At 43.5% G+C, this 21159-nt stretch overlaps 1 protein-coding gene across 1 annotated transcript in view; it reads right to left on the minus strand.

Annotated features, from left to right (window-relative positions):
• Positions 1 to 562: 562 nt before the first annotated feature.
• IL1RAPL2 (interleukin 1 receptor accessory protein like 2) overlaps positions 563 to 21159 on the minus strand; it is a 299699-nt gene continuing 279102 nt past the window's right edge. Inside the window, exons 8-10 of the mRNA XM_015408385.1 lie at positions 18444 to 18587; positions 15291 to 15461; positions 563 to 1263 (exon numbers count right to left, since the gene is read on the minus strand). Coding sequence (XP_015263871.1) covers positions 563 to 1263; positions 15291 to 15461; positions 18444 to 18587 — 1016 coding nt within the window. The remainder of the gene's footprint in view (positions 1264 to 15290; positions 15462 to 18443; positions 18588 to 21159) is intronic.

A 21159-nucleotide genomic window follows, 5' to 3' on the forward strand; every position in this document is an offset into this window, starting at 1 on the left:
CAGAGGTTCACCTGCCCATCTTCTAAAATGTATTGGTGACAATCTCAGAGGATAAAATATTCCACTTTTGATCATGGGTCCTCCAGGTGTGGCTTGAAATGAAAATCATTCCCTTTGTAGCTAGCTGTGTTTCAAATCTGCAAATTGTGTTGTCTTTTCTATCTAGTGCTCTCTCTAAAAAAATTCCATTTAAATTTCTGACGTACTAATATATAAAGAAGGAGTCTTGCTTTATCATATATAGCACTAAATGTCAATCCATCATCAGGCTGTGAACCCTTCTTTTAAAATACTCTCCCATGCCCCCTTATAGTTTTGTAATAAAGAAGCATTAAAACTGTACATTAAAAGATACGAACTTATTAGTGAACTACAAAAGTAGGTTTACCCCCCTCCATCCCCGCTAATAATTTTGAAATGTAAACAAAGAGGTTCAAGTATAAAAGTGAGTTGCTTGTGACTTGGCAAAACATTTTGGCACCTGATGTTTTAGGTTCAAGGTCCTCTAAGAATCTGTCTCACTGATAATCAATAATCAAGAGTTGCAACACTCGGATTTTTGCTACCATATATCGCTGGTGAAGCTAAGCTCCCTTGTTGATAATGGTAACAAGGAGTTATTCCTATGGAATTCTTGAGCATCTTTCATGTTGCTATTAAGAGGCAGCTGTCCATTGAGTAGAGTCAGGGGTATGTTGCAGTAAGTGTGGTGATTACTGCTTATGGCAGCTAATGGCAAGGTTGCGGATTGCATGTCGTACTCATAGCCTCTGCAGTAATGTCTTGTTTGCGCAGAATCCACTTGTTGATAACTGCCCAAGTCTGCTTGTGATGCAGCCAAAGAGGCAGAGGTGTCTGTCACGGCAATGGAAGGTACCGTTTGGAGATCTCCAAAAAGACCCTGTTCGGCCGAATCTAGGACTTGACGACGAGATAAAACCTCTTTTTTCTTCACAGGCATTTCGTAGAGCAAGCGCTTCCAAAACTTAGAATTCAGTTTGCTACTTTTTGGACCATTCCATTTAATGACTGAGAAAAGTTTGATGGTGTGCTTTAAAGATTCCACTTCCTGGTAATTCACTTTCCCTCTTAATTCGGGACACTCTATGAAAATCACTTTGATTTCTCCACTGACTAGCATGTTGTGGAGCCTGTTTTCCATCTCAAAAATACTCCAGCCCCTCCTGAGGACATAATCCGGAGTTAGCACGATAATGAGTCTTCGGCTTTGCTCTACGCATCTTGCGAGATCTTCAAGGTAAGCTGTGAATCATAAAAAGAGAAAAGACAGTAAAAGAGAGATACAGTGTACAGAATAAATTAGCCTCACAATTAAAGCAGGACAAGGAAATCCCACTGTTTGCTAGTTTACTATAGAAATCTACACACATTTTGCACTTGATTCTACATCTCTGCTACACAGGAGATTAACGCTTGATCCTAAATTGCAAGATAGGTAACTGCTATAAAAAACCCTGGTCAATCATCCCTATATCCCTATGAATCATGGGGTAACTACAGAAAATGTTCTGACTCCATATTTAGGGCAGGAGAGGGCAACTTCTCAGCCACTGGATCTATACCTAATTCACAGTCAGATCCATCAGAATTCTCCATCTTTTGCCTTAATTTTCAGAAGTTCTTGCTTATGTCACATAACACAACAATGCCATTCAGAGTGTGCTCATCACAAGCAGAAGAACAGGCCGTAACCCTGTTTTTGGATTCTGCCTCCTCAAACTTGAAGGTGAAGGCTTCCATGGTTCAATGCTTCCGTATGCACCAAAATTCCCCACAAAACTAGCATGGCCTTCCTCCCAATATCTAATTTCCTGTTTGGATGGAGGTGCAATTAGTGATGTGTTTGGATCTGAAGAGGAGCAATCCAGAAAAAAGTCTAGCACCTCATTTGCTTGCTTGAGGAAACCAGGCCTTACTGAACAGGCATTAGTGGTTACTGTACAGCCATTGAGGCCATTAAAAACGGATTCGGATTCTGTGTGGCATCATGAGTACGGTACACATGTTTAGAATGCCTTTCTCTCCCTTCCCCACACCAGAGACAACTACACTGGGGGTCACTGGCAGAGAATAAAATATGGGACTTTTACTTAATGTATGTGGCTCCCGGAACTTAAACCTTTTTCGGGTTTCTTTTTTTCACAGTTTTGATTTGACATTTCCTCGTACAGACGACACTTAGCCCTGATTATACAGCAATACAAATCAGCTCAAACAATGTGCTCTGATGCTTCTACAACCGCACCGAAGATGACAAAGATGTTTCAGGCTACACAAGTTCACTGTGAAGATGTGCTCAAGGAGGAATTAGATGGCAACCCAGAGCAGGCAGTATTATGGAAAGAAGCTTTTACAAGCTGATCTCGTCTTCTTGCCCAGAGTTGACCTAGAATGAGGGAGGCAGTATGCATAGGGACTCAATGACATATTCCCCATCTCATTTTCCACATAAGACAGACTTAAGGGCAACAAGTCATTGCAATATTCCCCATCCATTCAATATATATACAGTGAAAAATGTAACTCGTTTTCCCTGTTACTCACAATCTCTCCTGTCCAGATCACAGAGTTTTGTTACTTACCTACCCTTTAAATGTATATTGTTTTTATACCAGTTTAACTGTCCGTAAGGACCTCCTAGGAGTCCTGAGAGGTGTCGTTTGGTGAGGGTGCTGAAGATTCCGTTATAGGTGCAATGCTTCCCCCTCCCACACTGCACCTCCCAGGTGAGAGACATGACGATTAAAGCCAGTTTTTAAAGTCACTAGCGCAGAGGTGTCCCAAGTGTATTTCTGTATATTGCAAAATTTACTCAAAATTGGGCCAGCCAGGCTCTCCTGGGATCCAATTAGGACTTCACAAAAGGGATGCCATTGAGTTGGGTGATCTTCCTGGTGTGAGAACTGACAGCCAGCAATCACTCACCCACATGGTTGTCTTCCATCCAATTGCTTTCCTTTGTCCGAAAATGACCCCTGAGAGTAACCACACTGGGTCACTTTTGTGATTTTTCTTAAAGAGTCTGACAAAAAATATTTCCAAGTGGAAATGGAATTTTTTTCTTCTAAACTCTTCTCACAGAAGCCTGATTGGCTAGAGATGAGCATAAAAGACAAACTGGCTAGACAGTCTCCTCCCCCTTCACCCGCACCCCCTGACAGAGAGGAGGACTAGGAAAAGTCCTGCTCTACTTACTTCTTTCGACTCTCCTTCCATTGGAAGATAGGGACACCAGTTGGAAGAAGAGCCTGCAGAAGAAAGAGCACATTGTAGGGTTGTTCCACATGGAACTCATCCCACATGCAGCTTGGCTGTGTAGACTGACAAAAGTAGGAGCTGCATGTAGCCTCTACATGTCTACATATCTATATGGTCATTTCACAAATTACTGGTATAGAAGAATTGGTACGCCATGATCTTGACTCGTAAGGCCAATATATGCAATACAAAAAATATATGTTGCGTTTTGTGGTTATCACAAAGAAAAGGAAACAGTAAACTAGAGAGAGACTGGGTAAAATTCTTAATAAATTATTCCACTGAGTTTGGGGGGTTGTTCTGGAGAAAAATAATCTTCCTCCAGTCCCTGGATTAGAAATAGGGGGGCATGAATTCATCGTTCTTTCTGCTTTGCATTCTAAATCCCAGAAGGCTAATGGATACAGTAAAAACCACTGTGTGGCACCATGCAGGGCAAATTGCCTGTGCAGATTTACAAGTAACTGGCTTTCATTCCCTCCCCAGAGAAACCGCTTGGGCAGAGAGCCACATTTAATGCCCAGCAATATAAAAGATTCACAGCAAATTATAATGCACATGTTCTTCCTCTCCCCATGTCCCTTTGATGGAAAGGTTGGCCAACAGTGCAGAAGCAGAGTTAAATATAAAACATAGGTGCAGAAAACGATTTAGGTGGGGAAGCACAGATCAATCACACATGCTGAAAACCTGTTCATATTTGCAGCCTAATTATAGGTCACCCCCCAGCCTCAATTGCCCAGCACCCATGGAGTTGCAACTCTAATCATAGACATGAATTTTCATTAGACATCTTGATGAAATCCCCCCGCCCAAAGCCAAGACTCCCATTTTCTTCTTCTGTGATACTGGTAAAATTCAGTGGGCCATAATCGTCACCTCTGGCTGCAACCCTAAGAAAATTCCTGGGAGTAAGTCTAATTGAATAAAACAAGACTAACTTCTGAACAGAAGTGCTCATTACTCCTAAAGTGCTCAGTACTTTTAAATTTCTGAAGACTTTTACAGCATTCTGTCTGCTTTTACTGAATTAGAAGTAGGTTCAGTCCAGGACATCAAGGGATGCAGTGGGTTCTTGCAAACAGAGAGGGTAGGTCCATCAATGCATACTAGCCATGGTGACTATCAAGGGAACCTCCATAGTCAGCAAACCTCTGAATACCAGTGCTAGAAGACAACATTGGAGAAGACCTTGGCATCTGTGCCTTGTTTGTTGGCTACTGTGTGACTTAGTATGCTGGACTACATGGACTATTGGTCTAATCCAGCATGGCTCTTCGTGTGTTCTTATGTTTCAGTGCACATACATCACGTCAGTAGAGCAAGCTCTATTGCAGTGACTAGAGAAGTTGTGCATGTGAAGCTGTGGAAGGGGGACAAGGTACAGACTCACAAAAAATAATGCCCACAGATGTGTCCTATAATAAAGGGCAAGTGCAGTTAGGCTTGCTTTGGAGCTAACAAACCCAAGTGGGTCAAAGAGGATAGTTTAGATCAAATGGGCCAAGGCCGAAAGTGAACAGACTGTCGAGTGGAGAATTATCACAATAATTTCCCTACCTACTTCCCATATTCGGTGAATGTGGGATTGTGCCTGTGGTCTATGCCTCTAACTGCCTCACCTTCTGAAAGCACGCAAAGAGCTCTTTTCACAAAAACCTGTCTGCACAAATGGGAACTCTGCAAAAGGCAGGGCCTCTGACTGAATGCACACAGCCAAGTTGTTGTATATCAATATATATACAATGTATAAATGTATGCTATATGGAACTGCGGTGGCTCAAGTGGTTAAGACGCTGAACTGCAGGCTGTGGAAGGTCGGTAGTTCAGCAGTTCGAGACCCGGGTGTGCTGCATGACGGAGTGAGCTCCCGTCTCTAGTTCCTGCTCCTGCCAACCTAGCAGTTCGAAAGCAAGAAATTGCAAGTAGATAAATAGGGACCACTTCAGTGGGAAGGTAACAGCATTCCGTGCGCCTTGGTGTTTAGTCATGCCGGCCACATGACCATGGAAATGTCTTCGGACAGCGCTGGCTCTTCGGCTTTGAAACGGAGATGAGCACCGCACCCCTAGAGTCGGATTCGACTGGCTTTCGAGCAAGGGTACCTTTACCTTTACCTTTACCTTTATGCTATATATCCAGGGGGCTCTGTGCACACTTTCCTTCATGCATGGAAGTGAGGATGGAACTTGCCACCACGATCCTCCTCTTGGTGCCTTCAGTGTACACGGAGAAGGTATGAGCAAGGCTTTCATGAGCTTTCTGAACAAGAATGGCATCTGACAGTGTTTCCAAAGAACTCTGTAGACAGGGGAAAATTTTTTAAGGCATGCACAGATAATAGCTATCCTGATTTACATATTTACATATTGGAGGGGTAGGTGGGATACTAGAACAAGCAGTATATGAACGAAATGACTGACTGGTTTTTCTGGGACTAAAGGGCTTCCTGGAGATGCTCTGCAGAAAGAGAAACGAAAGAAGTGAACAGTTGCCAGTAATCCAAGTGCAAACCACGTACAGATTTATGATGGTGCACTAAAACTGTTGCTCGGGGTGCTCCTGTGTACATTTATTGCAAGAACTTGTGTGAGCAACTTCCTAATACAGGACTCAAAACAACCAGCGACTGAGCTGGGGAAATATTTTGTATTATTAATATGCATGTTGATTGTTTGCCATGCTAAGTCATATATTTCCAGTTATGCAAACATGGTTCCTTATACTGGCTGTTTAGCGATCTCTTGCTCGGAATTTGATGCAGTTTGGCTCTTTAATTATAAAAGGCTGCTGATTGCTGGGGGGAAGGGGAAAGCAGGGAAAGGTCAGTCTCGGAGTAGAAAATGAGGGGGATTGGATTTAATAATGGATTATTATACAGTAATAAAATGATCCAAATCATTTTTTTATTGTTAACTGCTAAAAAGCAAGAGGTGAAAAGCAGCCAGTTTTTAGGGGGATGGGGAGGGCAGAAACACAAAATGTCCTGGCCTCAAGGCACACAATACATTTTGATAGATTTCCTAAAGAAGCAAAAGGTGAAATGGGAGTATCATTTATGGTGGCAGCTGTGCATTTCTTGGAACGTGTAATTCTTTCCCCAAGGGCGGAGTCAAACAACTGCAGCCACCAGGTTGATGTGGCTGTTCAGGCATTACTCTGCCAAAAATGCACAGCATATTGAGTTCAATGCAAGTTGGCAGGGCGGGGTCGATTTGTCCCTGCAGAACGGGTCTTGCAAATGACCCTTGCGCATTCAACAAACTTTTGAAAGATTTTTGTTTCCCCTCTAAAGCATGTAATGTGGCAAGCTGGACACTGTGTGGAGCTGTACACAAGAGTGGCTCAATCCACAAGGGGGAAAAACACTCAATTTGTATTATTTCACCTTGCAAAAATAGATTAAAAATAAAGGGAAGGTCCAAACAAGTAAGCCATGATTTGGAGGCATGTTATAAAATTGGAGATAGCCATATTCTGTATTCTTGGACAACAACTGGTCCAGGGGCCTGAAATGTACGTTGCTGTGTACACTGATCCCTTTTGCAAGTGTTCAGGGGGATTATAAAAAGTTTGGTACCACCCAGCAGAAAGGGTTTTGCAAGTACCGGTGCCTGGGCATCACTGGAATATGACAGATATATAAAACCCCAAAGTTCCCAAGTTGAAGGGTGGAATAGCTCTTGTATCTTTTGAAATCATATATTTTGAAGCCCAATTTCTTTTCCTAAGAAGAGCTAACCAGACATAAAAGAGGCAGCCACATTTGTTCAATTACACTGTATTCCCTGTTCACAAACAAATTATGCCCCTCCACACCAACTAGACAAGATGTTGGAAGATCCATGTTTTGTAGTTATATAGCAACTATAGGGGTGCACCCAGTTTGGACTGGGGCTGTGGCGCCGTAAGGGGGGGGGGATTAAACACCCCATGTCATTTTCTCAATCTCAAAGATCTGATATTTGCCCTGCTTGGGGGAAAAAAACTATACAGAAGGCACATGTATTACCTTTCTCCTCCCCACACTGGAACAGAGCAAGTCCAGAGGCCCATTTGAGGTCAAGTGAACAATGCTGGGGAAAGAAATCCTCTGCTCCTGTGCCCTGTCATGGCCCTGATCTCTCTCACCTCGATGGCTTCTGGTTTGCAATACAAGATAAGTATGCTGCAAATTTGATTATGGATGTTCCAGCAGCAACTTTGACCCTGTATGTAGGTCTTATTTTAACATCAAAAGGGAGGTTGCACAAATGCAGCGGAATCTGCCTTGGTTGGCTGCACTAAGTCCAGGGCACTTCTCTCCAGGTTTCAAGTTCCAATACTGGAAGTAGTTAGAATAGCAAGAAAGTACCAGAGGAGGCAGAGGTTGGGCTAGTAAAAGGCATGGACTTACTGGGGAAGTTCCCAGAAGGGCCAGTGCCCTGGAGGCCTGGAGAGTCAAATGGCCCCTGCGGGACTGCTCACCTTGGACCTGGGCCACAGCGACAATGACAACAGGTTAAGACTCAGCTTGGTCCAAGTCTATTCTATTATCTTAATCCATCTGTGAGTAGCAAAGGGAGAGAAGAGTTCAGTTTCCTTCACCTGCATTCTCCTTCCGATACAAGAATTAAACTCCTCATCCAATTTGCTTTATACTTGATCTGGGCCACCCGTAATCAAAAGTGGTTGGCCCCAAACACATATACTTTGTCCCCAAATAAAACTGTTGGCAAACTTTTGAATACATTTCCTCTTAAATTTAGCAAAGGAGATTCTGTCCACAGGCTGCAGGTTGGCCATCCCCTGCATTAAGGATATCATATTACAATATAACACGGCAAGATACTGTGCTCTGTGACTGCAGTTATATGGGAAAACGAGAAGCCCAGGCTGTTTCCCCCAATGGACTAATCCAAAAAAAGCAGAAAAGATGTGACCAAATACTGAGACAGCCTAGGTGTTAAAGGTTTCTCCTGGTGTGCCTTTTCCTAAGGCTGTGCAATCCTTTTGTACTGCAGCTGAAACTGACAGTGTATTCGCATTGCTGCTCTTCTTAATGCCACGCATCCATACCCAAGGGGACCAGGTGGAACGGACGCCTTGGTATCTTGTCATCCAGGCCAAACCCACAAGCTATAAGAAAGCAGCAGGAGAAAGTCTTTGCTGGCTGATGAGGCCAGACCTAAAGCCACAATCTGACAAGCCTGACCTTTCTTCTCCAAGAAAGAATCGAGTCACAGGTAAGCAAGAGGGCAATGCCTTTTTGAACACAGCATGTGCCACGATGCTTTAAAAATAGGTAGCCTGAAGAAAGCACTGTTGCATCTGCCTTTTCCTGTGTCATCATCAGAGTGGCCAAGTCTTTGTTGTTGTTTTCAGGAAAAGCTTGGTGTGATCGTCCAACAAAAACCCTGGGGTGGGATTTTAAAGGGACGAGATGATGTATCAAATTTCCTGAAGTTTGCCTAGGAATGTCCAGGACCTCATCCTCATCTAGTTCCACAAAACAGCTGGAAAACCAGGTGAGGATGTGGGCCCACATCCTCATGAAAAGATGCAGGCAGCGCATTCAGTGGGGCTCAGATGAGCCTCACATGCACATCTGGATGTGTGTCTGCGTCAGCTGCAAATATGAAAGCTGTCCTGGGATGGCAGCTTCCAGTGCTAAGGTGCCTGGGACGCTCACTTCAGCCTCCCAGATTCTCACAAGTAATCCAGGCCTTCCAGAGAGGTGTCCTGAGACGCTTCCCTATCAGTGTGGCTAGGTGGGAAGGGAAGGAGTGTCTGGCTGCAATGATGTGATGACATTCATGGGAGCCCATCAAAATGGAGGCTTGAACTTCTGTGGAGTTTAGGCTCAGCTCACAATGCACCTGTGAGGGAGGTGCTCTTAAATGTACCATCGTGGCCTGTCCAATTTTGATTTGAACCATCAGTAGTAACAATACTGTTAAACGTTCATGAGAAACAAGCAACCAAAAGAAAACTTTACTTCTGAGCCTCCTTAAGAAGCCAGTTTTTAGTATGTATTGTAGCCCTCCTCCAGAGCCTTGTGATGATTTGCTTCTAGTCTACTGAGAGCAGCAAAGTGTGTAGCAGAAAGGAAGTGTGTAGACATAAGTCCACGTCGCTGATGGGTTCATGAATTCTTCTCCAGGAGTGCCCCAAACCCCCACTGTCCATGCCATTAAGAATATAAGAACTGTCTTGCTGAGTCAGATCTATCTAGTCTAGCATCCTGTTTCTATGCTGGCCAGCCCGACAACTCCAGAAAGCTCACAAAGAGGGTTTGAAGGCAACAACCAACCACTATATCAGCGTGAGTTGTTCAAAGATACACTACCTAAGAACATGGAGGTTCTTGTTAGCTGTCATGTACAAGAGCCCTTGATAGACCTGCTCTCCAGTCATTTGTCTAATCTCATTCTGATGACGCACACAGTCACCTGTTTGTATGACAGGGACATCCACTATGCAAGGAAGTTTTGGTTTCTTGCAAGATTCTCAGCAACTTTTTAACTGCAAACCCGGGGAATTAAAAAAAGAAAAAAAGAATCCACCTCATTTCAAATGCACATTTTGCATTGTCATAATTAGGTGGTGATTAAGCATTTCCTTCCATTCTGGGCAAAAGAATTAGACCCTTTTCAAAATATTGAATTTTTTTGTGGTGAGGGAAGAAAGAAAGAAAGAAAGAGTATCATAGTGAATGCTCAGCAATGAGAATTGACAGCCTCAGGTAACGTGTACATTTCTGACGATGGTTAATGACTCTCTGAAATGATGGTGATGAGTGTTTGCCAGACAGTCTGAATGACAGGTGGACAAGAAAAAAAAAGAAAGAAAGAGAAAATGCCATCCTGTCTACCAAGGCACCTGGTAAGAAGCTGATTCATTTAAACCATTTGTTCTCCTCATCAATATTTTTTTGTAACTTAAAGACTTTGATTCCACTCTCTCCTTTTAAGACTCTAAACTAAGCCCGGAGAACAGCAGCTGTACATGAAATGCAGAATTTGTTCTCCTCACAGCTTCTTCTGGCACACATTTGTACCTAAAATGCGTTAAGGGTCTGTAATAGTCAAGTGAGACATCAAGTAGGAAGATTAAAGGCAAGCTTGCTGTCTAATTCCAGGATCTGCGTTCTTGTGTAAGACTTAAGACCATCTTTAACAACAGGGGTGGGCCAGTTTTCGGTATTTTCAGCATTCTGCTATATCAGCTTGAACATCCATGAGAGGACTGGCCATCTTTGGCCTAGATGAGTCCCCACAGGGAGAGAGGCAGGATAAAAGTTTTCTGAATACCCAAAAGTGAATAAATGAATCAATAATGTGACTCCATATAAAAGTAATTCCTGAGAACCTTCCTGACAATTCTCATTCTGTTCTCTAGACATTAGTCATGAGGCCAGGAGTACAACCTCCTCAGGAGTCTATCACGAAGGCTGACATTGACTCGCAGTAAAAGCTTCACAGTTGTAAGGTGCATGTTCTGGAATTCAGGTCATTGATTCTGGCAGGGGAAGAGGAGGCGTGATGAGGAACAAATGAACTTCTGAAAGATCCTCTCCAGAGTCACAATGGCAGTGCTCTTTGCCTTCTCAGAACAGGCATGTGGTGCTGCAGTGCCGTGAATGGAACTCTACATATGTGATCTGACTCTTAAAATAAATTGCGTGGGAGGCACAGTTTTAGAGAGGTGTTGAGGGAAGGAGACAGTTAACTCCTCCATGCCACAAATTCTTCACTGGTTGTCTTTCCCCCCCTGACTAGGGTTTACAGTAGCCAGAGCAGAGGCATTTCCAACCATGTAAAGAATAAAGGGGGGGGGGAAGAGTTAATCCCCCCTTGCCCTCTGCCATGGCCTTAATATATATCCTTGCCTCCAAATGTGGCTTTTAAAAAACAAATTATATGTCTGGAATGTCAATCACAGGATTTCAGTGTCACACGTTCTTTGGCCCTAATATGATAAAATAGCGATGTTATACAGATAACACCTAGCGGCCATCTTGTTTTGTTCCTGGCAAGTGAAACCTACACACCATGACTGCAGCTAGATAAAGTCATCTCGTAGATTACAATCTGGACCACAGTCTGCAAGTTCACCACTCCAATTTTAACAAAAAAAGTGAGCTTTGTAGTGTTTTTGAGGTCACTTGTGCTCTAGTCTTTCATAATCATATATACAACAGTGTGTTCTTGAACCGTGAAATAAAATGAAAATATTTCTGTTCCCTTTATTCCTGAAATTGGTGTACTTGAATCTGTAGAAAAGGAATAAAAATAAATTGTTTTCTGCACTTTTGGTCATTTAATTGCAACGGTCTGGAGGTAAAAGGCCATCTTTATGGGCCATCGGGGGTTAATTTAATTCTGGGACAGTGCAAATGTCATGAAAATAAGATAATGCAGTAAAAGTTCAGAGAAGATTAGCACAGATAACAGTGCTACTAAGTTGTTCAGTTCTCTGAAATGCTAACAAATATGTATTAGGGATCTGTACAGATAATTCTTCATCATATTATAATTTCTCTCTTAAGCCTAGTGCAGATCTAAATGTCTCCGTTTCCTCCTATGGAGATCAGGAGAGTGCTGAGGACCTGTGCACCTCATTCCTCCACATGATGCGCCCCCACCCTCATTTTTCCTATTGTTTACCCCTGCCCATTGGGTAGCATTTTGCCCGCATCAGCATCAACCACATTCCCTCATAATCAAAAATTAGCGAAGCCACATCAAACCCTAGTTCCAAGCGCTAGTTAGCAGGGAAGCCTGCTCATGTTGAAGCCCACACAGTCCTACCTCGGGAGCAAAGGGAAGGGGGGGATTTGGGAGAGGGAAGAGAACAATTTAATTCTTCGGGACTGCCTCTCCTGGTACATCCCCCAAAGAGTGTTACACTCCAGTGATAACAATCTACTGGTGATCCCTGGCCCAAAGAGTGTCCGGCTGTCCTCAACCAGAACCAGGGCTTTTTCAGCCCTGGCTCCGACCTGGTGGAACCAGGCCTGTAGCTACAGTGGGGCATCTTGGGGCTAGGCCCCCTGACTTACCAGCAAGGCCCCACCACTTCCCATCCAACACAGCCCCCCCGAGTGGCAGCAGGTGCGGGGAAAGAGCCAGTGCCCCCTAAGAAATTTAAATGCCCCCCAACTTTAAAAATCCTGGCTACGGGCTTGAATGGAACACTCTGCCAGGCAAGATTTGGCCCCTGTGGGATCTGATGCAGTGCTGCAGGGTCTGCAAGACCGAGCTGTTCCGCCAGGCCTATGACTGAGGAGAGCGATGGCTCCTCCATCTTAGACTGGCCTCCCTTTCTCTTTCTCCTCCCCTTTCCTTCATACCAGGCAGATTTTATGATATTTATCTCCCTCCCAGGATAAGGAGCACTAGGTTGTGCCCTTTTATATGCCATCTAGTAGCTGTTGTTGATTGTTGTTATTTTATTGTACTGTAGAATTATTTTAAAATTTTAACTGTATGGAATGTTTTATGGATGTTGTTACCTGCTCTGAGGCCTGTTGTACAGGGGAGGGTTGGCTATAAATCAAATGAATGAATGAATGAATAAAATAAACACATGACCCCACAGTATGCTAGCTTCTTCTCAACCATGCACCAGGCCTTATTTACTGCTTTATCTCCTATCATAATGGGGTGGATCCCATGACTTCATTCTGCTAAGACTTGGTAGAAGGGAGTAAAATCAAATCAAATCAAATACCTTTTATTGGCATACAATATTAGAAGCATTTACCAATAATACAATCCAAAAGAAATTATAAAATAGATAGTCGTGGCTATGTCAGGCCTAACTCAAGTTGTCACAAGCTAGATTTGACCATACAAAAGATGCCTGAATCATAAAATAAATTGGCATTCTAAACTTTTAAACTTAAGTTTTTAGACTTATAAATTAAGAATCATTAATATGATCAGGGTTACTCTTCCGTTTTATAAAACAATGGAGAAACTTAGCGGTCAGTTCAATGATCTCCAGATCTCGTGAAGCAAGGAGAAATTGTACCTTGATTCTATCTGATTGGCCTGCTACCATCCTAAGGGGGGCTTCTATACACTCCACTCGAATGTCATTTAACAATTTACAGTGTAAGAGTATGTGCTCAACAGTTTCTATTTCACTTCTGTTACAACCACAGAACCTGATTGAATAAGGAATTTGCTTATATCTCCCCTCAAGAATAGCAGAGGGGAGAACATTAAGACGGGCCAACAGATAAGCTCTACACATTTGCGGTGAAGTCAGACAGAAAAAGTAATATGGTAGAGTACCAGAAAGGGGATAAGCCCACCTTACTGAGGAGCACCTTCCGGAGGCAAGGGCTCTGAGCTCTTGCAACTCTATATCAATAAGTCTCTGTTTAAGCAAAGTAAAGACCTCAAGCTCTGACCGGATGACAAGGTCACTCAGGTTAAAACCAATAGAAGTGATTTTCTTTTCAATAGCCATAAGCCACGCAGAGGATTGAGATTCTTCCAGCATATAGGTGATAAGGCTATTGTGGTTACATCTAAAATGCAGACGTAGCCAAAATCTGAAAGTAATAATCCAGGCCTTGGTCTCTAACCGTCTCAAATTAAGCTCCAGACAAATGGCAGCATAAGATACGCACGAAGGCAACCCCAGAATCTTCCTCAGGAATTTGGATTGCAGTTCTTCAACTGCTTTATTAAAAGCAGTAATCCAGATAGGAATACCATATAGTAGCTTCGCACTAATTTAGGTAGAAGGGAGTCAGAGGAAGGGAAGGGAAGGGCACTGTAGGGTCCAACTGGCTAGAAGGATATTACGGTATAATAAACTAAACAAAGAATAGAAGCTATACTATGAAATATTCCTTTTAAAAAACTAGCTCTTTTCAGACGTTATGTCCGTGCAGGATCCAGACAATCATGCAACTTGGGAGTGTGTGTGACCCGCAATGCTCCCAATATGTGAGGTCACGATATTGTCTGAACAGGGGCAACACACATTATTTCCATGAGCACACAGCTTCAGTATGCGTGAACCAGAACTCTAGAAAATCCAGTAGTCGCTTTGTGTATACCAGAACTATACATGCCTACAAAAGACGTCTGCTGCCCCTGTTCAGCCAACTCAGAGACTGGTCGTATTAGAAGGATCTGTGATTGTAAACAGTCTAAAGGCTGGTATGCGCACATGTGGTGGGAATGTGCAGAAGTAAAGACCTTTTGGAGGGTAATTACTGAAATCATTAGGAAAGTATGCAATGTAACATTACCTATAGACTTTAACCTAATGCTGTTAAGCACAATAGGAAGCCCGTTATTGGATAAGAAAACTCAAAATCTAGTTAAGGCTATGGTACTGGCGGGAAAGGCAGTTATCGCTCTGGGCTGGAAAGACAAAAGTAAATGGACAATAGAAATCTGGCACAACTATTTGTTTGATTTTATACAGTCAGACATTGTGGAATCAATCAACAAGGGAATAACATGGGAAGAAAAATCCACGGAAATCAAGACCAGATGGAAGATCTACTTAGACTGGATGCTGAAAGAAAGAAGGAAGGACATTCAGTGGAAGATTAAGACTCTGTGCCCTTGGCTGGGGGGAAAAGACTATGACTAAAAGAGAGGGAGGGAGGGAGGGAGGGAGGAAAGGGGAGAAAATGTAAATAACTATAAATACTCAATGTAACAGGCTAAACAAACAATAAAAACTAATAATAATTTAAAAAAATTAGAAGGATCTGTGCACCACTGCCAGGCTCACAGTACGCATGGATCTAACATCTGAAAAGGGCTAAAGAAATGCACATTTTCACACCATCCCAATGACAATGAGGCTGTCCTCTCTGGATTCCCCCCTCCAGCAACCTCTCACATTCTAGTTTTTGTTTACAGTTTTGCTCAGTTCCCAGCTTGTTGGTCACGCCTCACTGTAATCAGAAAGGAAATGAAAACTTCCAAAGCAGGCTGTACCTTCTCAGAAGCACCAGATGGGTCAAATCAAGCCCTGAGTAGATTGATACTTACTTCCAGTAGGGATCAGGTCCCTGTCTGGAATGAAGAGCTTGTATCCGTAATGTTTCTCCAAAACATCCGGCAAGATTTCAAGCGCAAACTGGTCCTCTTCGCTGTTGTCGCAATCTAATGCATCTGGATCCACTTTGGTGTATGAAAGATAAGCATCATATTCTTTGTTGTCTGCAGACAAAGCCACATGCATTAAAAACAAATAAAAACAAAACCTAAACTTTGGTTTTGATATTTTCTAGAAGAGCAGTTACGGCTATCTGTTGCAACAGACCAACAATCCTATGCAGAGGAGCAAAACGTGGGTGAAAATCAACTTGGTGGGGTGGCACAAACTTGCTACAAGCTTGCAATCCACCCCTCCTGACTGTTCTGGCACTTGAAAACACACACATGTGGGGTGGGGTGAGGAACAAGAGTGCCATAAGAACAGAAGAACATAAGAGACGCCAGTGTTGGATCAGGCCAAAGGCCCATCCAGTCCACCACTCTGTATCACACAGTGGCCAGAAATACCAGTGCCATCAGGAGGTCCACCAGTGGGGCCAGGACATTAGAAGCCCTCCCACTGTTGACCCCCCCCAAGCACCAAGATGACAGAGCATCACTTGCCCCAGAGTCCCTATCTATACCTTGTGGCTAGCCACTGATGGACCTCTGCTCCATATGCTTATCTAAAATGCGGCTGCATTTTTAAATGAGGAGGCCCTCCTTGGCCCTCACAATAGATATTAAACTGCATAAACAAATTATTTCATTGCCCATATTAATGCGTTATTACATCATATACGTAACTGAATGTTTAATATATATGTGTCTCAATGCATTTATAACACATTAAATGCATCAACACCAACTTTTATGTCATTTCCGCGAATGTGAATTTATCGGGGGGTGGGGGGGGGGGGGGAGACAAGGCTGTGATCAGTTGCTCTCCTGGTATTTGCAAGCTTCCATTATTTACAGAAAATGAAAAATCAAATGGTTAATGTAGTGAGGACAAAAGTATAGAATGCTTATGAAGCACCGCTTTTCAATGAGCGACAACAACTGGGGGAGAAAAATCACTGAAAGCGAGTTTAAAAGAATCAATCCTCTGCCCCAAAGGGAGGCTAAATTGCCAATCAGATCCTGGCTTGTTCATTTATGTTCTTCAAATTATGGTGATTTCCCTAATTTTCATCAAACAGATCTGGTGGTGACTTATAGGGGAGAGTTTGTCAAGACACGGGCATTTATTTTCTCAGCTAGAGAATTGATTTTCTTCTGGTTGAAGAAAACAAGGTGTTCCAGGGAGCTGTTACTGGCTCTGGAAGAGGATGGCATATTTCAATACGAGAGCAAGAAGATATGATGGATGGTACAAAGCTGGGTCACTGCACAGTTCAGTTAGCAGAAGGAAATCAGCTTTTTAACCCCCAAAGAGCCTGTGCTTCTTGATATTTCCTGAGAGCGATGGAGTGCTGCAAAGCAGCTGGCCACTGGCCACAGATGATTAAAAGCAGAGATATCTTTTCTCACCACCTAATGGATACCACATTTGAAAGGTGAAGTGGCAACTGCTGCATTCCGAAGCTGAATGCACTCAATTGGAGCATCATCACTCATACTTCCATGCAAATCCTCATGTTCAATGGTCTTTGTTGGTTTGGACATGGCCTCCAACTGTGCTTCACTTAGGGTTTACCTGTAAGCAACCATTGTTTGTACCCAACTTTGGTTTACCACATCCATCTCTCAAGTTCAAGTTAACCCTTTTGCCACTAGCTACCAATTAAATGTCACTTCCATTGCAGCAGGCTTACTCACCTTTCTGCTCTAAGGGCAGAATCTAAGTATGGGGTACATTTAGAGCCCTCCTGAGTATACCAGGCAAAATCAGCCCATGCTTTGCATGTAGAAGGTCCCAGGTTCAGTCCTTGGCATCTTTCATTAATGGGTCTCAAGCAGCAGGTTTTGAAAAAGACTCTCCTATTCCTGAAGCTACCACAACCTATCACAGCACCGAGCTGGGTAAACCAGTGGTCTGACTTGGTACGAGAGAACTTGGTATGTTTGTCTATTCAGGGAAGGACAGGTAAAGAAAACAGGTTCTTCAAAATCAGTCCACACTTTTGTCTTCAGAGAGATAAGGTGTTTATGAACAGGGTCCGTTTGGGAGAGGGAATTTGGCTCTGCTTCTAATCTGGGCATCTGTTTTGAATGGGGGAGTTTGGTTTCTGTTCAAATCCTTGTTTGAAAAATGGGAGGCATCCCAGGAGAGATTCCCTTGTTACAATTCTAACATTATGTATCTCCAGTAAGATAAGAGTCTATTGGCTTAGGGATGCCAGCCTCTAGGTGGGTGAATGAAAAATAATAACAGCCGTGGTATTGTTTATTTCTAGGTGGGGGCCTGGGGATCTCCCAGAATTACAGCTGATTTCCAGACTACAGAGATTGGTTCCCCTGGAGAAAACCGATGCTTTGGAGGGTGGCATTGTACCCCACCAAGGTCTCTGTCCTCCCCAGGCTCCACCCACATATCTCCAGGAATTTCCAAACCCCTACCCTCCACCCTCCACCAGCGGCTGGGGGGACGTGGCAATCCTAGCACGGCTACAAGGCATGGGGGGAGTTGACTTTTCTTGATTAGGTATGGAACAGGAATAGGCAAAGGTAAAGGTTTCCCTTGCTCGAAAGCCAGTCGAATCTGACTCTAGGGTTGTGGTGCTCATCTCCATTTTTAAGCCGAAGAGCCAGCGCTGTCCGAAGACATTTCCGTGGTCATGTGGCCGGCATGACTAGACGCCGAGAACAGGAATACAAATGACCAAACAAATCATCCTTGGGGATGTGTCTTCAAGAATAATCCCCCCCGCTCATCTAGAGTTTTATGAAGATCTCCGGGAAGTTGATCGAGATATTTTGGAAAGAACCCACTGGGGTGGTCTCTCATACAAGCCCTGTTAGAATTCCTGGTGGGGATGTGTGTGTGTGTGTGTGTGGGGGGTTTGCACTGATCGGGTTTTTTCGGTTCAGGGGGGTTGCAAAGTCATCAGTGCATTTGACATCTATTCCCTTTTCAGCATTTTTTGCCTGCAGTCTGTTATTGCTTAATATTTCGGACACGACATGAAAACGTTTTTCAAAATTCTTTAAGCTCCTTCTTACCGTCCACTGCTTCATCGCCTCCAAATGTCTGTCGGTAACACAGCATCAGTTCTATGTTGTAGCATTTATAGATAGTCACAAGCAACACTAGCAAGAGAAGGATTGCCCCCAGGCCACCAGCAAGTTCGATTCTGGAGATCAGATCTGCATTAAAACAAGAGAATATAGAAGGGCTGGGAAATACAAGGGTCACAACTGAACATCCAGCTGTTGCTGCTGTAACATTAAGTCACTAAGCATCTGCTCGGAAGTCAGCGGGGCTTGAAAAGAAGAACTGGGGGAGAAGAGACCCCATAAGATTCCAGAATGCCCTGCTTTCTTCACCCAACTGGGAATAATGACAGAATTCTTAGAGAGACAATTCATAGCAGGCTTTTTTAAAAAAAATCCAGTTTAATTTCCATATCTTGTGGCATTGCGAGGGATTTGGCAAGTTTCTTTTATGGAAACCTCAGCCCTGCTGCACAAGACGGAGAGAGGGGGTGACTGTGAAACCAACTGAAATCTGCAATATAGGCTTGTCCTGTTTAGTCATGATAGCTTTACCCCATCCTCCCATAAAGCAGCTCAAGAAGGTTTCAAAGGCCCTTCCTCCCCCAAGTGAATTATATGACTCGAGTGCAGATTTTAATCCAGGGTTCCCTAATCAACACTGTAGCACTGCACAGCACTGACTCCATAGAAGCCACAAATTTCTGTGCTAGATTGGAGTGGAGGTCACAGGAACACTCTTGCCTATTCTCTTGCATGTGTGTGTGGATTCCATCATTGCTGAAATCCAAGAGAGATGTAAGATTTTGACATCTAGACAGTCTTTAATTGACATGCCCACCCCATTGCTCGGGGCTTGGGGCAGGATAATCAACTGGTGAACAGGACTGTATAAAATCAAATTGAAGTTTTCCCACCCTTTCCTGAGCCCAGCAAGAGTTGCCTGCCAACACTTTCACAAGGCACTCAGGTATAGACTCTGAGGAGCCTGTAGCAGGTGAGTCCAATTAATTGGAGGGCAGCCACCAAGAACATCTCTCTCTCTCCGCTCCTTTACTGTCTCAGTCTGACACACTGAAGGTATTAATTGGTATTAAGGTCTGCTCTTGGTGTATCGCAGAGACTGTAATAGGATACCATGAAAACTGGCAGACTCCAAGATGTGACAGCCTTAAGCTGTTCATATAGACTTCCAAGCCATTCAGAGTATACCTTTCCTGTTCTGTTTTCCAGACTTCTTCATCACAATAGCCTGCTCCGGCTGTTTCTTTATCACCATTTCATCCAGGTTTTCATCCTGGATCACCATATCATCCAAGTGAAGGGCGGGGTATAAATCCAATCTCCTCCTCCTCCTCCTCCTCCTCTCCACCATTTAATTTTTTTTTAAACAGGGGTTCTTTGTCCTTCACAATGTGATCCCAGGCAATCAGGGATCATATAGTGAATACAGTAATCAGATCTAGCTATGTGGTGATGACAGTAAGGGCAAAGTTACATTGCCCTCCCTGAAGTCCCAATCGAGCTCTTGTTGTGCCAGAACACACATACTGAAATGCACATTTGAGCACACATCTCACTGAGGACAAAGAGATGTGTGGCCAAATGCACCCAAAGGCACGCATCCCCATAGGCAAGCAAGTCTGCAATTGGATGCATATTCCAGTGTTCATTTAGACCTGTGCTCCTCTGGTTTTCCACACTGAACTGCAGTGTTTTCATTAGCACTGAAGGATAGACCACTGTCATGACATGCAGGTCCTTCCCTTTTACAAACACTTCCCTACTGTTTTTCATATCCCCTAAAAATTGCTAAAAAATAGGGAGGGGAGCTTTTCAGTGCAGTGAAAATGTTTGTGAAACAAAGCCTTCCCAGCCCAGTCTAGTCTCAAACGCCAAAAGTCAATACGTTTCATTGTAACCATAACTCAGCAACACTGGGAGGCAGGAATTAGCAGACTGAACTGCCATTTCAAATATAAGCACAGGAACCTGAAGCTCTTAGCCTTGCTTTCTGGCTCATCCACCCATTAAAAATCGCAAGAAGCCAATCTACTCCAATGAGAGAGACTCTGGACAAGATGTGTTAATTTACACCCTATGTCACTGCCGATATTTATTGCCATGATAAATAAGCATTAGAAGAGGCATAAAAACTCTGGTGTTATAAAAGAATAGATAGAGGGAGCACAAAGCTTCCAGAAAGTTAGAGGATGAGACAAGTTGATATATAATCACCATTGACTTGGAGTTTATACGGAAAGGCAGCCATACAAGTTCAGGAGTCATAAAAACATAAGAGAAGCCAATGTTGGATCAGGCCAGTGGCCCATCTAGTTCAACACTCTGTCACACAGTGGCCAAAAATACCAGGTGCCATCAGGAGGTCCATCAGTGGGGCCAGGACACTAGACGCCCTCCCACTGTTGCCCCCCCCAAGCACCAAGAATACAGTGCATCACCTACCCCAGCCTGTGAGTTTCTATCTATACCCTGTGGCTAATAGTCACTGATGGACCTCTGCTCCATATGTTTATCCAGTTCCCTCTTGAAGCTGTCCATGCTTGTAGCCGCCACCACCTCCTGTGGCAGTGAATTCCATGTGTTAATCACTCTTTGGGTGAAGAAGTACTTCCTTTTATCTGTTCTAACCCGACCGCTCAGCAATTTCATGGAGTGCCCACGAGTTCTTGTATTGTGAGAAAGCGAGAAAAGTACTTCTTTC

This window comes from Gekko japonicus, unplaced genomic scaffold (genome assembly GCF_001447785.1).
Source record: "Gekko japonicus isolate JY-2015 unplaced genomic scaffold, Gekko_japonicus_V1.1 scaffold643, whole genome shotgun sequence".
In the NCBI taxonomy this organism is placed as follows: domain Eukaryota; kingdom Metazoa; phylum Chordata; class Lepidosauria; order Squamata; family Gekkonidae; genus Gekko; species Gekko japonicus.